The following is a 21,271-nucleotide window of genomic DNA, read 5'->3' as shown; positions in this document are numbered from 1 at the left end:
ATGAGACTCCTCTCAAAAAAAAAAAAAAAAAAAAAGGGAAAAGTCTGGATTGAACTCCATATTCTACTCCAATAGCAGTTTTCTAGTCTGTGTGCCTGGCATATTTGGGTTTAGTAAGCATTTGTGAGAATACTATTCAAAGGTTAGCTGTAATACAAAATAAACATATCTGAATGATTATCCTGCCCTCCTCTGGGAGAAGCATGTATTACTGTCTCTGTTCTCAAAAAGGTTTATATTCTGTCCTTTATTGTTTTTTCATGAATTTTTGAGACAGAGTCTCACTGTCACCCAGGCTGAAGGGCAGTGGCATGATCTTGGCTCACTGCAACATTCGTCTCCCTGACTCAAGTGTTGATGCTCCCACCTCAGCCTCCCAAGTAGCTGGAACCACAGGCATGCACCATCATGCCTGGCTTTTTTTTGTTTTTTCTTGTAATCTTTAGTAGAGAGGGATCTCATCATATTGGTCAGGGTGGTTTTGAACTGCTGAGCTCAAGCAATCCACCTGCCTTGGCCCCCTAATGTGCTGGGATTACAGGCGTGAGCCACCGTGCCCAGCCTTTTCACGTATTTAAATCACTCATTTGTAAGAGGTCAGAAAGGAAGAAATACAGATTACACTCAAGATACAACTGGGTTTAAGTTGTGGAGGATGGGTAGGATTTTGATGCTGACAGGAAAGGCATGAAAATTGGAGGAAATAGCAGAAGCAAACATTAAAAAATCATAGGTCTCGTTGGTTTCTTTCTCAAGCTTAACTGGAGCAGACTATGTAATGGGTAGTAGTGGAGGTCAGGAAGGGAACCTGGAAATACATGCATAGAATGAGCTGGAGGATGAAACAATTTTATTTTCGTTGTAAAGACAGTCTATGTTGATCAGGCTGGTCTCATCCTCCAGTCTCGGCCGCCCAAAGTACTGGGATTACTTACAGGTGTGAGCCACCAGTACCTAGCCAAAAAGTTTTAACATGAGAGTCAAGGCCTACAGTGGCATGCTGACTAACAACTGCAGGGGCATCCAGGTAACAGCAAAAATCTTGTACTCCAATTGGGTCAATCCAGTCAACCACGTAAGAAACTCCTCACCTAGGGTCAATATGCTACTTCTGTATTTCTGCAAGCACAATCCACTGACATAAAGGCTAATGTATCATGTACATGATAAAACGTATGAAATTTGGAGCAATACGGTGAGTTGAAATAATTTACCCGTCATGTGGTGGTGGGACTATTGTTGTTTTTTTCCCCCTTCCTCATGTTACCTGGTCTAAGAAGGTTACCTGGTCTAAGAAGGAAAGTGTTTTGGTTTTGTTTTTGTTATGATTGTCTAACTTTTCCTAATCAAGTTGTACTTGGGTTTTTTATACCAATGATTAACTTTGGTTTTGTATTTTAAAAAGCAAGGGATTTTCTTAATGAAATTCCATCCAGAATTTGGTTTTGCCCCTGCTGATGCTTTCATCAGGTAAAGTTGCAAAACTAACAAACATGACTTTATTGAAATTAAGCATTCTGAAAGAGCATCATCTTCCTTGCAAAGGAAATGAGAAAACGCATTATCTAATATCTTCATATTGCTACCTTAATAGTATCACCAGTTACTACTCAGAGTTTTAAAATGAGTTTATTAAAGAAGGTTCTTAGGAAGGCAACAACTTTTGTCATTTAAAAAAAGTCTTTTTTTTCATGCTGTATAATAAAGGTGATGTAAGAGGCTACAGAGTTATAAGTTTCTACTGGAATTCTCTGGTATAGCACAGTGTAGTCATTTCTGCAATTCTAGAATAAATAAAAAGTCTCTTCTATGCTTCTCTTCAAAAGCAATGAGTAACAGAAGATGGCATAAAAAAGCCATATTTTTTCTATTCATTCTGTAGTATTGGAGCCAGTATCTAGGAAACAAGAGAGAAAGTAAATTCAATTTAATTTTAAAATTAACTATTTTAAGACTATCAAAAATGTAGAACACAGGACTAATAGTGGTGGTGGCTTGAGGGGTGGGGAAGAACAGAGGGCAGGGTTAAAGAGGGAAGCTGACAATGGAAATATCTTGAGAACTTCTTTTAAGCAGATATAAAGTTGCTTAGCTCCTCATATTCATACTAGAGTAAAACCAAGTTGAACTACATTTGGTTCATGTAATTGTTATATAACACTTTTTTTCTTTTACACAGAGTCACACTGTGTTGCCCAGGCTGGAGTGCAGTGGTGTGATCTCAGCTCACTGCAGTCTCCACCTCTCACGTTCAAGCAATTGTCCTGCCTCAGCCTCCCGAGCAGCTGGGATTACAGGCGGATGCCACCACTCCTGGCTAATTTTTGTATTTTTAGTAGAGATGGAGTTTCGCCATGTTGGCCAGGCTGGTCTCGAACTCCTGGCCTCAAGTGATCTGCCCGACTTGGCCTCCCAAAGTGCTGGGATTACAGGTGTGAGCCACCGCGCCTGGCCTACTGTCCCAAACCTCTAACACTGCATTCTTTTCTGCAGATATAAAGTAAATGGAATACAATTTTTTTTTTTTTTTTTTTTTTTTTTTGAGACGGAGTCTTGCTCTGTCGCCCAGGCTGGAGTGCAGGAGCCGGATCTCAGCTCACTGCAAGCTCCGCCTCCTGGGTTCACGCCATTCTCCTGCCTCAGCCTCCCGAGTTGCTGGGACTACAGGCGCCCGCCACCTCGCCCGGCTAATTTTTTGTATTTTTAGTAGAGACGGGGTTTCACCGTGTTAGCCAGGATGGTCTCGATCTCCTGACCTCGTGATCCACCCGTCTCAGCCTCCCAAAGTGCTAGGATTATAGGCTTGAGCCACCGCGCCCGGCAATGGAATACAATTTAAGCTTTCTTTGAGTCAACAATCTTCTCACTGAAGATCAATTACTACACTGTGAAGTGAGAGAAAATCCTTAAAAACTACTGCAATAAACAAGGCCGATCTGCTACTCCTCATCCACTGAACTTTGGAAAACAATCTTGTACAGTAAAGAGCAACACACACTAAAGACTACCAGATGGGAGCTCTTATCAGTAAAATACATACCTTTACATGGATTCTTTTGATATTATACATCAATATTTATTTTGTTCAGAAGCTTTATTTACTGACTTTTTGGTTCTCCGGTATGGTTCAAATGACTGAAACTGACACTACTAATAATCTACATCGGTTCTGTCCAATACAGTAACCACTGTCTAGCCATATGTGGCTAATTTCAAATATAGAAATGTTATGATTCAGGATACAGCACCACCTTCACAGGACTTTTAAAAAGACCCAAATATAACACTGTTCCTTGCTGTAATGACAAAGATGTATCTCATGACTATAATAAAAAGTTACTATGCCCAAAGTTCTTAGAATGATTATTCCTAGGTAACCTTCTGAACTATAACAAGTCACGAACAGTAATGTTGCTAGGTTCCGAGACTTTGTGATATCTGGAAGAGACTATTTCTTTAAAAAGGGCTGAAGGTGTAATTTTTATGTAGCCACTAAAAATCAGGCTTAAGTGCAGGGGCTCAGGTGTGTAATCCCAGAACTTTGGGAGGCTGAGGTGGGAAGGTCGCCTGAGCCCAGGAGTTTGAGACCAGCCTGGGCAATACAGCGAGACTCTGTCTTTAAAAAAAGAAAAAAGAAAAAAAAGTGGCTTAAGGGTAGTAAACTCAGTGAAAAATATATTTACAAATGTCTACATATACATACATTTTTGCAAAAAAAAAATAGGCTTTATAATATTCAATAGGGTAGTTATAACACCATCAGGTAGTGTTGTAGAGAATTTCTTCTATGTGCTTTTTTGTATTCTCTACATTTCTTCAGTGATTAGCCATTTCTTTGGAAGTACAAAATACATAAATCCAACTCAAACAGGGAAATGGAGGGTATTACTTTCTACATTTCTTTTGCTTTTCAAAACTCCCTCTCAAAGAGCAGCAGTCTTTTCTATTCACTTTCTAGACTAGCTGCTCTTAAACACAAATGGTTCAGATTATGAAGTATATTTAAAATATACTTAGCAAAAAGGAAATAACTAATCATGAAACAGAAATTAGAGGTGTATAGCTTTTGAAACATTTAAGGACCTGAAGAAGTTCCTAGGTCTGGTGTGAAAAGTTCACTTGCACATGTCATATTTAACAGATTAGATGAATATTTACCATCATGACTCCAAAGTTATTACGGTTAATTAAAATCCTGTTTAAAATAACTCTTTAAATCTACGGGTATCCAGCAACATAGAAACCACAGGATTGTCAAAATTCTTAAAGGTGTCTGAAAAGCCTGATAAACACTTAAAATTTGTAACGGAAATAGGGAAGAAATACTTATTAATTTGCTTATTTTTTTTCCCCACACAAATCCAATCTGTGTAAGTAGTCTATGTGTCATTTGAAATGTATCCACCTAAAGTCAGTAAGAGCCCTGTTTGAGATACATAATTCAGAATTTAGCTGAGATAGAAGCCTGGGCTGTATCTGGGAATTGATCACTAGGCCATTTTCCCCCTTAGGCTTTCCATATGGATGCAGATCTTCTAAAGGCTCATAAAAACAAGGTTTCAAGTAGATTTGCTTTTACAGAAATAAGGCAAGCACTTACTTTTACCATCACAGGCTACAATTTTCACTTTATCCACTTTAATAAGTTCTGTCACCTCTCTGAATTCAACATCATTCAATACAAAAGTCCACACATTATCGCAGAATCTGTACGTATTTAGAGAGCCCTTTAAAACAAAACATTTAGAAATACCATGAAACGTTTTTTCCCCTCACATTTTTCTCCAAAGCAATTTAAGAGATCTTGGCTACCAAGAACATAATTGTTAATAAGTTTAATGCTTAAGATTTTCCTTAACTTTAATCCCAGCTACTTAAAACAAACAAAAAGCCAGACAAATTTGCTAAGGGAAGAGTTCAAAAATATTTTAGTTGGCACTCTATTTTCAGTCTCCATTGCAAATTACTTACCTGAAATATAAAGAAAAAATAAAAACTTGCATTTGGATTTCTACTGCCCTCATGTGGCTAAATTATGAAAGTTCATTCAAATTATTATGGAAATATTTGTTAAAAGTTACATATTTTATTATGTATGTTAATTCTCCAAATGTACAAAAGCAGGGACTTCCTAGAAACACTAAATTTTAATCCTGTGACTTGCCTCAGATGCATTACTGTATTAGTCACTACATCTACAACACTCATTGTCCTGAGAAACTTATAATTTATTCATACGTATTAAAAATTTTTTTGAGACGGAATCTCGCTCTGTTGCCACGCTGGAGTACAGTGGCGTGATCTTGGCTTACTGCAACCTCTGCCGCCCGGGTTCAAGACATTCTCCTGGTTCAGCCTCCTGAGTAGCTGGCACTACAGGCACCCGAAACCACACCTAGCTAATTTTTGTATTTTTAGTAGAGACGGGTTTTCACCATGTTGGCCAGGATGGTCTCAAACTCTGACCTCAGGTGATACACCCACCTCAGCCTCCCAAAGTGCTGGGATTACAGGCGTGAGCCACCACGTCTGGCCTATGTAATTTTTTTTTTTTGAAACCAAGTCTTACTCTGCTGCCCAGGTTGCAGTGCAGTGGTGTGATCTTGGATCACTGCAACCTCCACCTCCCAAGTTCAAGCTATTCTCCTGCCTCAGCCTCCTGAGTAGCTGGGATTGCAGATGTACGCCACCACACCTAGCTAACTTTTGTATTTTTAGTAGAGACAGGGTTTCACCACACTGGCCAGGCTGGTCTCAAACTCCTGACCTCAGATGATCTGCCCGCCTTGGCCTCCCAAAGTGCCGAGATTATAGGTGTGAGTCACTGCACCACCCTATTTTAATATTTTTTAAAAATAGAGACAGGGTCTTGCTATGTTGGCCGGGCTAGTCAAACTTCTGGCCTCAAGCAATCCTCCCACCTTGGCCTCCCAAAGTGCTGGGATTACAGGTGTGAGCCACCATGCCCACGACACATTCTTCTAATTATGTTTTGTTTTTGTTTTTTTAAAATAGGAATATATACTTGAGCATCAAAAGGAAATTTTTACTTTTTTTTTTTTTTTGGAGATGGAGTTTCATTCTGTGGCCCAGGCTGGAGTGCAGGGGTGCAATCTCAGCTCACTGCAACCTCTGCTTCCTGGGTTCAAGTGATTCTCCTGTCTCAGCCTCCAGAGTAGCTAGGACTACAGGCGTAGGCCACCACACCTGGCTACTTCTTGTATTTTTAGTAGATGGGGCTTCACCATGTTGTCCAGGCTGATCTCAAACTCTTGACCTTAGGTAATCTGCCCACCTTGGCCTCCCAAAGTGTTGGAATTACAGGCGTGAGCCACAATGCCCAGCCTATTTTTATTTTTTGGGATGGAGTCTCAGTCTGTTGCCCAGGTTGGAGTGCAGTGGCGTGATTCTGGCTCACTGCAACCTCTGTCTCCTGGGTTCAAGCGATTCTCCTGCCTCAGCCTCCCAAGTAGCTGGGATTACAGGCATCTGCCACCACGTCAGACTAATTTTTGTATTTTTAGTAGAGACAGGGTTTTGCCATGTTGCCCAGGCTGGTCTTAAACTTCTGATCTCAGGTGATCTGCCCACCTCGGCCTCCCAAAGTGCTGGGATTAAATGTGTGAGCCACCACGCCCAGCTGGAAATTTTTAAAAAGAATGTGATGAAAGTCATGCATGGACACTAGCAGAATACAATTAAAACCTGAGATATACACATGCACACATATAGTCACACAGGAAATTTAGTATGCAACACTTAAAATGCCTAAAATCTTCAACTCAGAAACAAACCACCAAGCACAAAAATGCTCCCTGCAATATTATTATAATAGCAAAAATTGGATTCAATCTAAATAGTCTATCAAGTGAGAATGATTAAGGAAACTGATGGCTATGAATGAATGAATGTAATAAATGAATAATTACTGTGTGCTAGACTATGCTGGCCTCTGAGGATACAATGGTAAGCACAGGTCCCTGCCACTGGTGAGCTGAGTTTAGCAGGGAGATCATTAAAACAAGTAAATACATAGTATAACAGTGCTATGAAAGACTAAGTGAGTGGGTACTGTGAGTAGAGCAAAGGCACTCAAGGGTATGGAGGACACAAGGCAGACAGCTGCTCTCAAAAAGTGAAGTTTAAGTTGAGTACTAAAGAATAAGAGTCAATGGAGAGGAGGGATAATGGAAAGGAAGACAAACACTTGGAATGGGGTGGTCAATTCCAGAAAACAGAACACATCAGGAGGTCCTAAGATAAAGGAGAACCTTGGAAAACCTTTGCCCCATCCTAATGGTACTGGGAGGTCAGTGAAAGATTTTAAGCAGAAGAGTCTGATCAGATTTGCAGTTTTGGTAATGACATAAAGAATGGATTAGACAGGAGTATGACTAAAGGAAGCAAGACCAGCTATGAAGCTGATGTCTGTTAGCTGCGTGAATCAGAGAGGTGAAAGTGGCTTTACTACAGTAATAAAGGGATCAATAGAAATGGAGAGACTTTAAAAGGTAGGACCGGTAGGAATGGACAACTATAAATATGGTGGGGTTGGGGAACAGAGAAATCCACAGTAACTCCCAAGTCTCTGGCTTGAATGTCAATGCATTCACAGAAAAAGCTGGTTTGGGAGTAAAGTTAAATTTGGAACTTGTTGAATTTCAGGTATATCTAAGTCATGATGTCCAATAAGTAGTTGGAGTATAGCAGAAAGCATGAGAACATGATATTCACTTTAACCAAAGCCAGAGGGTTGGATGAGACCAAGGATAATGGGGGCACTCTATAACCCTAAGAAATACCAACAATTAAATGATAAGCAGAGACAGAACTACAAAGGAGTCTGAGAGTAAAAGGCCAGGGAATAGGAGAAAAGCTCACACAGTATGGTTTCAAGGGAAATAGGGGTTTTTAAAAAAGAATAATCAATAGCATTACAAATGATGCATTAGATTTAGCAAAAATAACTTGGGAACAGCAATTTCAGTGGAGTGATAAATACATGGAAAATCACCCATGATTAAGGGAAAAAGACACAAAATTGTAAACCTATAAAATATATCTGAAAATTAGATCTGCTAGTTTGCTACAGTCTGAGCCTGTGGAAAGCTAAACAGCTAGATGCCAAACTCAATGTTCATTTCCAGCATTCTCAATGTGTGTGTAATCCATGATCTCAAGAGTGTGTATATTACTGGCCAGGTGTGGTGGCTCACACCTGTAATCCCAGCACTTTTGGAGGCTGAGGTAGGAGAGTCACTGAGGTGAGGAGTTCAAGACCAGCCTGGTCAACATGGTGAAACCCCTACATAAATATAAAAATAAGGCAAGTATGATGGTGGGTGCCTGTAATCCCAGCTACCTGGGAGGTTGAGGTTGGAGAATCGCTTGAACCTGGGAGGCGGGTGTCACAGTGAGGTGAGATCACGCCATTGCACTCCACCTTGAGTGACAGAGTAAGACTCCATCTTAAAAAAGAAAAAAAAAAAGGAAGTGTGTATATTACTTTATTTTTTTGAGACCGAGTCTTGCTGTGTTGCCCAGGATGGAGTGCAGTGGTGCGATCTCGGCTTACTGCAACCTCCACCGCCTGGGTTCAAGTGATTCTCCTGCCTTGGCCTCCGAATAGCTGGGACTACAGGCATGTACCACCACCACACCCAGCTAATTTTTGTATTTTTAGTAGACACGGGGTTTCACCATGTTGGTCAGGCTGGTCTTGAACTCCTGACCTCAGGTGGTCTGCCTGCCTTGGCCTTCCAAAGTGCTGGGATTACAGGCATGAACCACTGTGCCTTGCCTTACTTTCTCTTTTACAAAATGTGTAGTCTTTTATCCCTCGCCACCCTCCTACCCTTTCTCCAAAGTTCGTTCGCGAAGTCATATCATTCTTATGCCTTTGTGTCCTCATAGCTTAGCTTGCAGTAAATTACTTTCATTTGATAATGTTATGTAAATAATTTAAAGCAAGTCATTGGGATTTATGAGCCAGTATGTGAGTATTCACTTTCAAATATAAATAAAGCATTTTAGATGTAGACTGGAGTGAAAAATCTTACATATCATATGCTGAAATTCCATTAGTTGCAGTGTAAGTTTATATACTTCATTTATTTTACTGCAAAAATAAAATGCTACAAATCTTGACTGAAAGATATTAAATAAAAGTTATTAAATGCCTTCCAATTGTAGATGAAAATTAAGTTGACAATATCAAAGAGCACATTAGCTAGGTAACTTTTGAGCCAACAAATGTTTTTAAAAAGTTAAATGTAAGAGATTAATCTTTTTAGAATAATTTGAACTAGAATCTCTAACATGAAATAAGATTTAAATCTTTTTAGAATAATTTGAACTAGAATCTGTAACATGAAATAAGCTTTTCTGTATACAATTTTTAGTTATTTAAATATCTTGCTTTTTTACTCTCTTCATTGGAAAGTCAGAATCCATTCAGTATCTCTAGTATAAAAACTACATTTATATATGTATATAGTATATATACACATATAGTCTATAATTATATAATTACAAACATTATATAATATATACATGTCTTTCAGTTTATATGTGCATATATTATATAATTATAAATATTATATAATTTATATGTGTTTATACATATATACATATATAGTTTTTTTTTTTTTTTTGAGGCACGGTCTAGCTGTGTCACCCAGGCTGAAAGGAAATGGCATGATCATGGCTCACTGCAGCCACAACCTCCTGGGCTCAAGCCACCCTATCACCTCAGCCTCCCAAGTAGCTAGGACTACGGGCACACACCATCACACCCAGCTACTTTATTTATTTATTTGTTTGTTCGTAGGGACAGGGTTTCACTGTATTTCGCAGACTGGTCTTGAACTGCCCTCAAGTGACCCTCCCGCTTTGGCCTCCCAACCCGCTGGGATTACAGGCTTGAGCTGCCTGATAATTATAATTTTCAAAGTGAAATTTTGAATTCTTTAAATTCAAAAAGTTCCTTCTTTAAGTAGATATTTGGCTTTGGTCAAATATTACTTTTAACACTTAATCATTTGGCCAAATTGCATCTTCAATGCACTTTTAATAAATACATTTTTGGTTTACATGTATCCACAACCGGGCAACAAGTTTTTGGGTTTTTTTTTTTTTTTTTTGAGATGCAGTCTCATTCTGTCGCCCAGGCTAGAGTGCAGTGGTGTGGTATTGGCTCACTGCAACCTCCGCCTCCTGGATTCAAGCGATTCTCCTGCCTCAGCCTTCCAAGTAGCTGGGACTACACGCGTGCACCACCACGTCCGGCTCATTTTAATAGAGACGAGGCTTCACTGTGTTGGCCAGGCTGGTCTCAAATTCCTGACCTCAAGTGATCTGCTCGCCTCAGCCTCCCAAAGTGCTGGGGTTACACGGCATGAGCCACTGTGCCCAGCCTAAAAGAACACCTTAAAAGTTATATAATAAATGTTTGTTATAGAAACATCAAAAAACAGTAAAAAGCAAACCTTCAGTTTTGTTAGAAGGGCTATTTTTCTTGATCACTAAATCTTATTTTTTGGGGGTATGGCATTCAATCTTTCAATGCTTGTTTAATTACTGTCAACACTATAAAGTTTAAATCTTTTAAACTTTAAATTTTAAACTTTTAAATTTTAAACACTATAAAAATCTTTTAATGCTTGTTTAATTACTGTCAACACTATAAAGTTTAAGTAACCATTACTTTTATCTATGGGAATATGTTCTCCCAAAAACATACAATGGCTCCTTAAAAGCCTACTTATGGCCGTGTGGGGTGGCTCACACCTGTAATTCCAGCACCTTGAGAGGCCGAGGCGGGCGGATCATGAGGTCAGGAGTTCGAGACCAGCCTGGCCAACATGGTGAAACCCCATCTCTACTAAAAATACAAAAACTAGCCGGGCGTTGTGGCACGCGCCTATAATCCCAGCTATTCAGGTGGCTGAGGCAGAAGAATCGCTTGAACCCAGGAGGCAGAGGTTGCAGTGAGCCGAGATTGCACCACTGCATTCCAGCCTGGGTAACAGAACAAGACTTCGTCTCAAAAAAAAAAATAAAACAAAATAAAAGCCTAGTTATACATACCACTTCAATCTGAATTTTCTCCCTAAAAATTCAGTTCAAGCTCCATGGTACATATATTTAGATTTTTTAACTAATAAATTAAAACATATAAATGATTAAAACCTTAGCTCTCATACTTAAGAGGATTTTCTCCTATAATACTCTACTAAATAATTTCACTTATATGGAACCCATAAAAGGATTTAAAACAAAAACAATTTAACATGCTATATAGAACTATTCTATTTTTGTAAAGGATGCTTCTCACTGCTAGGTCAGCAAATTATAAACGAAAAATATATACTTAAATTTGATCTAGCAAAATGGCTCTGAAAATTAGATATTTCTAACTATTATCTCTTTTGTCTCAGCCATATGCTACACTAAGCTAAACAGAATGTCATTTGCAAACATTCTGGACTTAAAATTGATCAAGTTGGCTATAACCCAGGAGTAGGGTGATAAAAGCCTGAGCTAGAATAGCAGCAGCAGGAAAATAAAATGAAAGAATGGAAAAGTTCTGATCAAGGCTGAGAGCAATTATATATATAGCTTTTGGAAAACAGACAAAACTTACAAAACACTGTGCAAGATAAATGTAAATGTCAAATTACTTTAACTGTAGCTAAAGAAATCCAAACTAGAAACCTACAATAATACACCTAGAAGATGACTAGTTAGGCGTTGTGAACTACATTGCCTCTGATAAGCAGTCCACCAAATTTCTTACTAGAGCAAAATTTATGTATTAACATAGATCATCTGGGCAGACTTCTGCATATGGGTATATTAAAAAAACACAAACTAATTTTGGCAGAATCATTACTGTTAAAAATTCATGGATCCACTGGTCAAATTATATAGTCTTGAAGGCATATTTTACTCCAGATAATTTTTTGGCACATGAAACTGATACATGAGACTTATTTAAGTCAAATGGGATTTTGTCTATCTTGTTCATCTCTGAGTATCTAGAACATGCCTGGTATGTTATCTTTTCATCTCTGTGTATCTAGAGCATGCCTGGTATGTTAATAGACACTCAAACTGTTTATTGAATGTTTAAGTACGAAATAAAGTAGGCAGATGTTAATGATCAAATTTTGGTTGTTAACCATATTTTAACCTTCTTTTGACCATATTTATATAGGTTATGCCTTGTAATACAATATAAGCATAGTTAGATAAGTAATAACCAAACATCATCATATACTATATGAGTCCATCAATACCATAATGTGGTAAAATTCTTTCTGCTGCACCATGACTCTTTCAATGGGCCCTTAATCTGAAGTTATCAGGAAATTGAGAGAGATAATTTTATCCAGCTTTGGATTACTACTATTCAAAGTATAAGTGACTCAAGTGAGACCAAGCTACCAGAATGGACTGTTATCTATCACTAGAGATCAGGTTTTTTATCAGCCAAGTTACCTAAGAGTAGGAGGGAGGCAACATGAAGTTTCTAGAAATAACTCTACTTCCCTGGAATGGGGAAAGGCCAGAGTTTGAAAACCATAACAGCACCTTGGGGATTACTCTGCCACTTACCTTTAATCCTGCAGATAATATTTCAGGTGTTTGGAATCTCAGTAACTCTTCAGGGAAGGTAGCCAAACATACAAAGGCTGATTTATGAAACAATGAAATAAAAATCTAAAAACATCTCTGTATCTCACATTAAGTGGACCAACTTAGTGTAATATATAGTTGATTGAAAAGTATAATTTAGTTATTATAAAACAAGTTCCAAAAACTGATTAAAGCCACCTCTTCCTATGATTAACAAATATGTAGGGGTCCTAAAAAAAACCCCACTGTTTTACCAACCATTGGTATAGGCTTCTAGATTCAGGAAAATATCCTTACCCTGAAATTGACTCTGTTCCTGACCCTCTGAGCCAATGCTGAATTTATAGCCTTATCAAACTGAAGTAGAACTTGAAGGGCAAGTTGGGGGGTGATCTGTTGAGACTGAGAAAAGGTAAAGGTCATAAATCCGCTTAGGGAAGAACATTAAAGACAAAGTAAATAAAAATATACAAATTATCATCTAAAATTTAACTGAGGTTAACCAAAGCCTCTAAACTAGAATTCCTTTATCTCCTTTGCCATAACTGATGAAGCAGCAAAGCTTGAAGATATCTTTTATACTATCTCGACACAAACAATCTTGAAAAGAAAACACGCAGTGATGTTACAAAGCCAGAACAAAACTTTGTCTTTTTTTTTTTTTTTTTTTCCTTTTTTGTGAGACGGAGTTTTGCTCTTGATGCCCAGGCTAGAGTGCAGTGGCGTGATCTTGGCTCACCACAACCTCTGCCTCCCGGGTTCGAGCGATTCTCCTGCCTCAGTCTCCCAAGTAGCTGGGATTACAGGTGTGCGCCACCACACCTGGCTAATTTTGTATTTTTAGTAGAGACAGGGTTTCTCCACATTGGTCAGTCTGGTCTCTAACTCTCGACCTCAGGTAATCCACCTGACTTGGGATCCCAAAGTGCTGGGATTACAGGCGTGAGCCACTGTGCCCAGTCGGAAATACTTAATATGTTTTTATTTGGGAGAATTATATAGAAGGGTTAATTTTCTCAAAATTGAAATATAAATTCAGACTTGTAAATCTCAGAAGACTTTATTAAACTGGATAAAATTACCTTAAAGCTAAAAAGAATTATGACTTTCTTCCCTAAATTTGAGAAGGGGGAAACCAACAATCTCAATTTTGTAGAACAAAAATTTCTGAAGATTTAACTTTATTTATTTAGAGGCAGGGTCTTGCTCTGTCACCAAGGCTGGAGTGCAGTGGTACCATCATAGCGCACTTAAGCCTCAAACTCTTGGGTTCAAGAGTTTACTCAGCCTCCTGAGTAACTGGGACTATAGGCATGCGCAACCACACCAAACTAATTTTTTTATTTTTTGTGGAGATGGGTGGTGGCTATGTTGCCTAAGCTGCTCTCAAACTTCTGGCCTCAAGCGATCCTTCCACCTTGTCCTCCTAAAGTGCTGGGATTAGAGGTGTGAAACACTGCACATACCCAGATTTAGTTATATTTAATGATACCATTCAATCATATTTTGTGTCCTGTTGTCAGGACAGTGTAATAAACAAGAATTTGAGGTTATTTGATCAGTGTTACTGATTTGCTGGGTCAAACAGTCCAAGATATTTTACCTCATATCTCTTTGCTTAAGTGATATGACAAGAATTACTGTAAACCCATCTAGATAAAAGTGTTTGATTTTTAATTCAGTCTCCCACCTGTATGAGCTCATCTAGGCTCTCCTGAAGACTGTTTCCCAAAGTGGTATTTCTGTATAACTGATATGCCATGGCTTAGGAGGAAGACTTTGCTTTTCTTATTCAAGCTTGCATTGATGTCCTAAAAATTTAATATAAAATTGTTAAAAAAGATCATACTGTAACATCATAAATTATGTATATAATATCATCTACTTCAAATATTCTAATATAGAACTAGGAAAATGCTTAGAGGTTGCAAATTACTATATAATCATTTTAGAATTACAAGGAATAGCTACAAATGATTTTCCAGTTTTTTTCCCTGTGATTTGGACATAGGCATTCATACTCCTTTATGCAGTATAGATGTTATATTTATTAAAAAGTCTTTTCCATTTCCTTCAAATATCTGCCTTCTGACTTAGTCTAGAATTCTCCATGTACTATCCTTTCTACCTGCTGTCAAGTCACTGGTAAAATCTGCAGCTCATATTTGCATGTCTGCCCCTTTATTTTCCTGTTCTCTCTAAATTCAGTATTCACAGAGTGCCTACCAAGAGGATGGCACTGTGACAGGTTCCAGGGAGAAGATGATGATTAAAGACACGCTCCCAAATCCTAAAAATTTATACGCTAAAGAATGTAACATACATACAAAAAGATTCAATTCAGTATAAGAACTGTGATAAAGATACAAAGCATACCATAGAGGCTGCCTGTAGACTGAGCTGGCTCAGAAAAGCTTCCAGGTTCCTTAAGCTAGACTTTAGCCAAGCAGAGGAGGGAAGTCATTCCAGAGGCTGACAGAATAGAATAAGCAAAGCCATGGAAGGATGAAATGTTTGTAGGGAAAAACATAAACTGTTCTACATTATCAGGGCATAAGTATGAACAGGGAGTGGCAGGAGATGAAGCTGAAAGAGACAGCATAGATGGAATTGTTTGGCAGGATAGGAGCAAAGAGTGGGGAGCCACTGAAGCATTTTAGTCAGGAAAGGTCAGACAGCTGGGCTTGAGTGTGAGATTTAGAAACAGATGAGTGATGGGGGCCTGAAAAGGGTGGCAGCAGTACAGAGTAAATAAACATTTACTGAGCTTCCACTACACGTCAGGTGTAAGATCTTGACCTCATGGCATTTTCAGTCTGGAGATGGACGGGGGAAAATACATTTGAGAAGCAATCATCAGGTAAAACTCAGCAAAAATAATGGGCAGCCATCAGTCCTTACATTTCATACCTTGCTAGCATTGGGTACAACAGATAATTTCTGCCTCCTTGAAACATATCTTTGGCTTTGAGACACTACTCTCAGTTCTCTAATGTCACTGGATACCACTGTATTTCTTATTTTCTTTTGCTGGTTCCTCCTCAGCTCCCTGACTTCTAACTGTTGAACTGCCCTAAGTTTTCTTGGGTCCTCTATACTCCACATACTTTACTCCCTTAGTTACCTCATCCACACTTACGGCTTTAAATACTATGTACTATCTGGGGATGACTCCCAAATTTGTATCTCCAGCCCTCAATTCTTCCTTTGTACCCATATATAAAACTGCCTGCTTGACATTGGATAAAAGTATCAAGTAGGTAGCTCAAATTCAATTTGTCAAAAACCATGTTCCTGATGCTACTCTTGCAAATATGCTGTCCTCAGTCTTACCTCAATAAACAGTAAATCTAGTCTTTCTGTAACAGCTCAAAAACCTTAGAGTCAAGAGTAACTTCTTTCTTTCTTACTTGGCATCCATCAGCCAACCTTTCAGCTCTTCCTTCTAACTATAGCCAGAATCTGACAGCTTCTACCATCTTCAATGCTATTACCCTAAGTCACCATCATCTGTCACCAAAGTAAATGTGATAACTCATGGTCTCCTTATTTCCACTCTTGCCTATCCCAACCCCACCCTCATAGCAGCCACACTAAGACTTTAAAACATAAGGCAAATCACATCACTGGTCTATTCAAAACCACCAATGGCAGCATCCCATCTCACTGAAAACCAGAGTCCCTGGTTTGGAAGGCCTATGTGATTTGGGCCCCCCAATACCTACTTCCCTATCTTCACCCACTCACCCTCCCACTCTGCTGTGGTCATAATGGTCCCCTGCTGTTCTTTGACATGAGAAGCATGATCCTGCTTGAAGGCCTTTGTGGTGGTGGTTCTTTCTCCTGACACTATTCTTCCCAGATACCTGCATAGTTCACTCCCTCATTTGATTCAGATCTCTGGGTCAAACATTACCTCATCAGAAAGGCCTTCTATAATCAACCTGTAAGAAATAATTACCTCCCTTCTTCCTCACACTGCTTTATTTTCATTCATACCCATAACTGAAGCTGACACATATACGCTTATTCTGTCTCCATCTACTAAAATAGATGACCCAGTGAAGACAGGGACTTTTGTTCAGTTACATATTTACCAACTAGAACAACATATGTAGTATGCATTATTTGTTGAGTGAATTATTTGGTAGTATGTCAGAGTGCTAATATATTAGAAATATCTGAGTACGACACAAAATATTCCACTTTACTGAGGAAACTGAAGCAGTAACTTCCAGACTCACAGACACATCCAGCTACCTACCAATAGCTATACAGGTTGAGCATTCCTTATCTGAAATGCTGGGGACCTGAAGTGTTTTGGATTTTAGAATATCTGCAGCGTATATACTTATGGGTTGAGTACCCCAAATTCAAGCTCTGGAATGCTCCAAGAGCATTTCCTTTCAGTGTCATGTCGGTGCTCAAAATTTTGGATTTTGGAGCATTTCGGATTTGGGAAGCCCAACCTGTACCCATATACTCTGCCTTCCTGTCACTATAGTTGAACTTTATACCTATATTTCTCTAAATCCAATCCTTCTACCTTTGTATTAGGCATTGTCTTCTAGTTCACTCAAGGATATTGTCCTGACAATTCAGTTGTTACTTCTCTCCCTCACCTTCAAATTTTCCCTCTCTGTGGATCATTTCCATTAGCAAACAAACAGGTGGCTACTTCTTCCACCTTAAAAAGTAAAACAAAACAAAAAGCCCTGAACCCACATCCCCTGCCAGCTACACCCTATTTCTCAGTTCCCCTTTGCAGCAAAATCCCTTAGTTTTGTCTGTATTCACTGTCTCCCAATTCCTTTTTTCCCATCTTCTCTTAAGCTCATTTTTGCCTCTAGCACTCTAAGGAAACAGGTTGGGGAAGGTCATCAATGGCACTGCTAAAGCTAGTTCTCTAGCCTCCATCAGAATATTGGACACACCTGAGTACTCCCTCCTCTTTCGTAAAGGATCTTAGCTTGGTTTATGGGACACTGCCCTTTTTGGATTGTCCTAACTCACAAGTTCATCCTTCTTAATATTGTTTGCTGGTTGATCCCATTTTCCCTAAACTCTTAATATCACAGGACACAGTCCTTGGTCCTTTGCTGCTTTCTGTCTACACCCATTCCTTACTGATAACATTTATTCTCATGGTTTAAATACCACCGTTGATCATCCCCAAATTCATACAGCATAGAACTTCTTACTCCTGGATCTAGCTGCCTACTCAACATCTCTACTTGTTACCTTTTGCATCGTGGCTTAAATAACTCCATACTTCTACAAGCTTGGACAAACCTTTGAAGTCATCCTCCACTTCCTCTATCTCACTCACCATATCTAATTCCTAGCAAATCCTGTAAGGCCTACCTTCAAAATGCAATCAGAATTCAGCCATTTCTCACCATCTCCACGGTTTATCACCCTGGCCTGGGCCACTCTCGTCGTCATCTGGATTACTGCAAAAATCTCCTAAATGATTTCCCTGCTTCTACACTCACCCCTACACTCTAATCACAACTCACAGCCGCCAGGGTGATCTTCTAAAACTTCAGTTAGAACACACCTCTCCTCTATTCAAAATCTCCCATGGCTTCTATCAGCCTTTACAATGATCCGGCTACCCATGATCTCTGACTTTATCTTCTTGTCCCTCCACCCCCAAAACTCTTGCTCATCCCTCTCCAGATACACTGGCTTCCTTGCTATTCCTCAAACATGACAGGCCTAAAAGCCTTTGTATTGGTTTTCCTATCTGCCTGAACGCTCTTCCTGGTATTTACTTAGCTAATTTTCTTAATTCCTTCAAGTCTTTGCTCAAATAACACCTACTAAATGAGGCTTAAACTAACCACCATCGTCTTTAAACTACCAGTTCCCACCTCCACTCTGGAACTTTCCCGTAGTCCTTTATCTTTCTTTTTTTTTGATGGCACCATCACCTTCTAACACCATTATATATTTATTTTACATTTATTTTCTGCATCCACTAATAAAATGTAAGCTCCATGAGGGCAAAGCTTTTTCTTTTGTTCATTTAAGTAAACTAGGCGTCTAGAACAGTACCTGGCACACAATGGGAGCCAAAAAACAAAAACAAAAAAATCTGTTCAATAAACGAAGGCACAGAGCAGTAGGTATAATGTGTGTGTGGGAGGGGAGAGGGGGTTAAAAAGGGCAAGAAGTCCCAACAGAGAGATAAAAACTTTGCAAAGTAGGAATACAGAATCGTGCATCGCGTCCCATTTGACAAATTTAAGAGTTTATCTAGAAAACAGCTATGCGTTATTTAAACGTTTGTTAAAACTACTGATTTCAGTGTCCTTACATTCTTTAAAAATTCCTTGCGAAGTGTTCTAATCTTTTAGACGTGGTATCAGCCACAGAAATTTATTGTTCCCTTCTTGTTTTGCAGTTCAGAAAATTTTAAGTCTCCAAATTGGGAAGTAATTCGTCCTAGCATTTTTTGATTAAACCACCCAGTTTAAAATTCGTTCCTTTTGTCGGAGTTCGCACGAAGAAAGTTGGAAGGCAGACTTCAAACAACAAGCTATAAAGCACAGGAAGGAGACGTTTAAAAAATGCTCTCCGAAATTCGGCAAAACCCACAGGGCGCTACTGGATGCTTTAAGACATTCACCTGGCTGAAAACACGGTGGTGGGCTGAGGACCTCTCCCAGGTGGGTTCTGTGGGCGCCCCGTGGACGACGAGCTTCCCGCGCGGGACGCGACCTTCCCCGCCGCCTCGCCGCCCTTCTCCGGTGCCGGCCGCGGGGCCTTGCCGGCAACGGTCGGTAACGGGCCGATCCCAGGAGCGAACGGCCCTCAGAGACTACCCGACCAACGAACCCAGACTCCGAAGGGGCGGCAGGAAGCGCGGCCCTGCTTTCCTCCCTAACCCTGCCCTCCCTAACCCACTACCTGTGGGGAAGGCGCTTCCCGCCACGGAGCGGAAAGAAGCCGCCACGAGCCTGGCAGGAGGTTCCTACTTCCCCGACCACCTCTCCAGCCGCCGCAGAAACCGCAGAACTGGGTGGCCGACCCGGAAGTGCTAGCGGAACCTGGAAGTGACACCCGCCAGGGGGCCGGGAGCCCCGCCCAGCCCTGCTCTCGCCCGCCACTCAAGCCTTGTCAGGGAAGGGCGTGGAGATGGAAGGAGGGGCGTTGGGCTGGAGCTTCAAGCCTTAAAGTGGACAGGCGCACTGCTCGAGTAATTCACCAGGTTTACTAAATCGTTCCTAAGGGACTTACGATTTTTAGAGACTAATCTTCTCCACTGTTAGATGCACAATTTAAGAAATGTAGGGCATTCATATTTCATGCCGGAAGTGTGTTCAGGGTAACACTGTTGAAGACCTCGCAGACGAATTCTGGAAAGATTATAGCAGGGGCCGGGCGCGGTGGCGCACGCCTGTAATCCCAGCACTTTGGGAGGCTGAGGCGGGTGGATTACCCGGAGGTCAGGAGAGTTCGCGACCAGCCTAACATGGTGAAACCCCCCCCTCTACTAAATACAAAAAAATTATCCGGGCGTGGTGGCGCATGCCTGTAATCCGAGCTACTTGGGAGGCTGAGACAGGAGAATCGCTTGTACCTGGGAAGTGGAGGTTGCAATCAGCTGAGATCGCGCCACTGCACTCCAGGGAAACGAGAGCGAAACTCCGTCTCAAAAAAAAAAAAAAAAAAAAAAAATTATAGCAGGGCATCTTCTTTACCCCTCGAAACAGGGCTGCAATCCATTTAGTCAGGCAAAGCTTTTAGTCTGTGACTGGTTCATAAATAATTTGGGAGAAGTTATATTTAACATTTGCATCTAATATGCAAGAGAAATACTTCAATATGAATTTCGAGTTTGCAAAATCACAAATTAGGTGTCAGGGTGCATGGTACACTGGCTTAAATGCAGCAGTAATGTGTAGAGCAGTTTATCCTACAAAATAGCTGAATGGTGATTAGAGTACATGCAAAAAAAAAAAAAACCCCAGAAAACATTTACCAGTGTTATCAGCTGGAACCTCTCAGCAGGTCTATGAACTAAACAAGTTCTTATTTAAGCCATGTTTTCATTTTAAGCCACTCATGGTTTCATCCTTGGCTTCCCCATTAATTTAAAAAAATTCTCAACTATGAAACACAAAGTTTCACTATTGTTTTTATATTAAAATAAAACAGGCTGGGCCAGGCGCGGTGGCTCACGCCTGTAATTTCTGCACTTTTGGGGGGCCGAGGCGGACAGATCATGAGGTCAGGAGATGGAGACCATCCTGGCTAACACGGTGAAACCCGTCTCTACTAAAAAAAATACAGCAAGTTAGCTGGGCGTGGTCGCGGGCGCCTGTAGTCCTAGCTAAGCGGGAGGCTGAGGCAGGAGAATGGGGTGAACTTGGGAGGCGGAGCTTGCAGTCAGCCAAGATGGCGCCACTGCACTCCAGCCTGGGTGACAGAGCGAGACTCCGTCTCAAAAAAAAAAAAAAAAATAAATAAATAAATAAAGCAGGCTGAACTCTCTAATCCCCAAAGAATAGAAGCACTCAGACTACAGAAAAGGAACCAAGTGTAGAGGTCTGAAATTGTTTAAGAGGTTTATAGGATAATTCAAAGCAAAAATTTAGTAGCATAATGAAAGAAAAATGTGATA

The 21,271-nt window shown here is 40.1% G+C and overlaps 1 protein-coding gene across 4 annotated transcripts; it reads right to left on the bottom strand.

The window, feature by feature from the left end:
- Nucleotides 1-1,610: 1,610 nt before the first annotated feature.
- LOC105489386 (general transcription factor IIA subunit 2) lies at nucleotides 1,611-19,707 on the bottom strand. Of its 4 annotated transcripts, none has more exons than XM_011754156.3 (6): nucleotides 19,555-19,689; nucleotides 18,962-19,183; nucleotides 14,330-14,450; nucleotides 12,937-13,041; nucleotides 4,601-4,727; nucleotides 1,611-1,897 (listed from the first exon to the last, which is right to left on the bottom strand). In XM_011754156.3, the coding sequence occupies exons 3-6, from the start codon at nucleotides 14,399-14,401 to the stop codon at nucleotides 1,872-1,874; spliced, it is 330 nt and encodes a 109-aa protein (XP_011752458.1). In that variant the 5' UTR covers nucleotides 14,402-14,450; nucleotides 18,962-19,183; nucleotides 19,555-19,689; the 3' UTR covers nucleotides 1,611-1,871. The 4 variants fall into 4 exon arrangements, with proteins under 4 accessions (XP_011752458.1, XP_011752461.1, XP_011752450.1 ...); XM_011754159.3 differs by lacking the exon at nucleotides 19,555-19,689 and adding an exon at nucleotides 19,274-19,524; XM_011754148.3 differs by lacking the exon at nucleotides 18,962-19,183 and having other exon boundaries at nucleotides 19,555-19,707.
- Nucleotides 19,708-21,271: the final 1,564 nt, after the last annotated feature.

Source organism: Macaca nemestrina, chromosome 7 (assembly GCF_043159975.1).
Source record: "Macaca nemestrina isolate mMacNem1 chromosome 7, mMacNem.hap1, whole genome shotgun sequence".
Classification (NCBI taxonomy): Eukaryota; Metazoa; Chordata; class Mammalia; order Primates; family Cercopithecidae; genus Macaca; species Macaca nemestrina.
The sequence above is the reverse complement of the archived record's forward strand: the minus strand, read 5'-3'. Positions and strand labels throughout refer to the sequence as shown.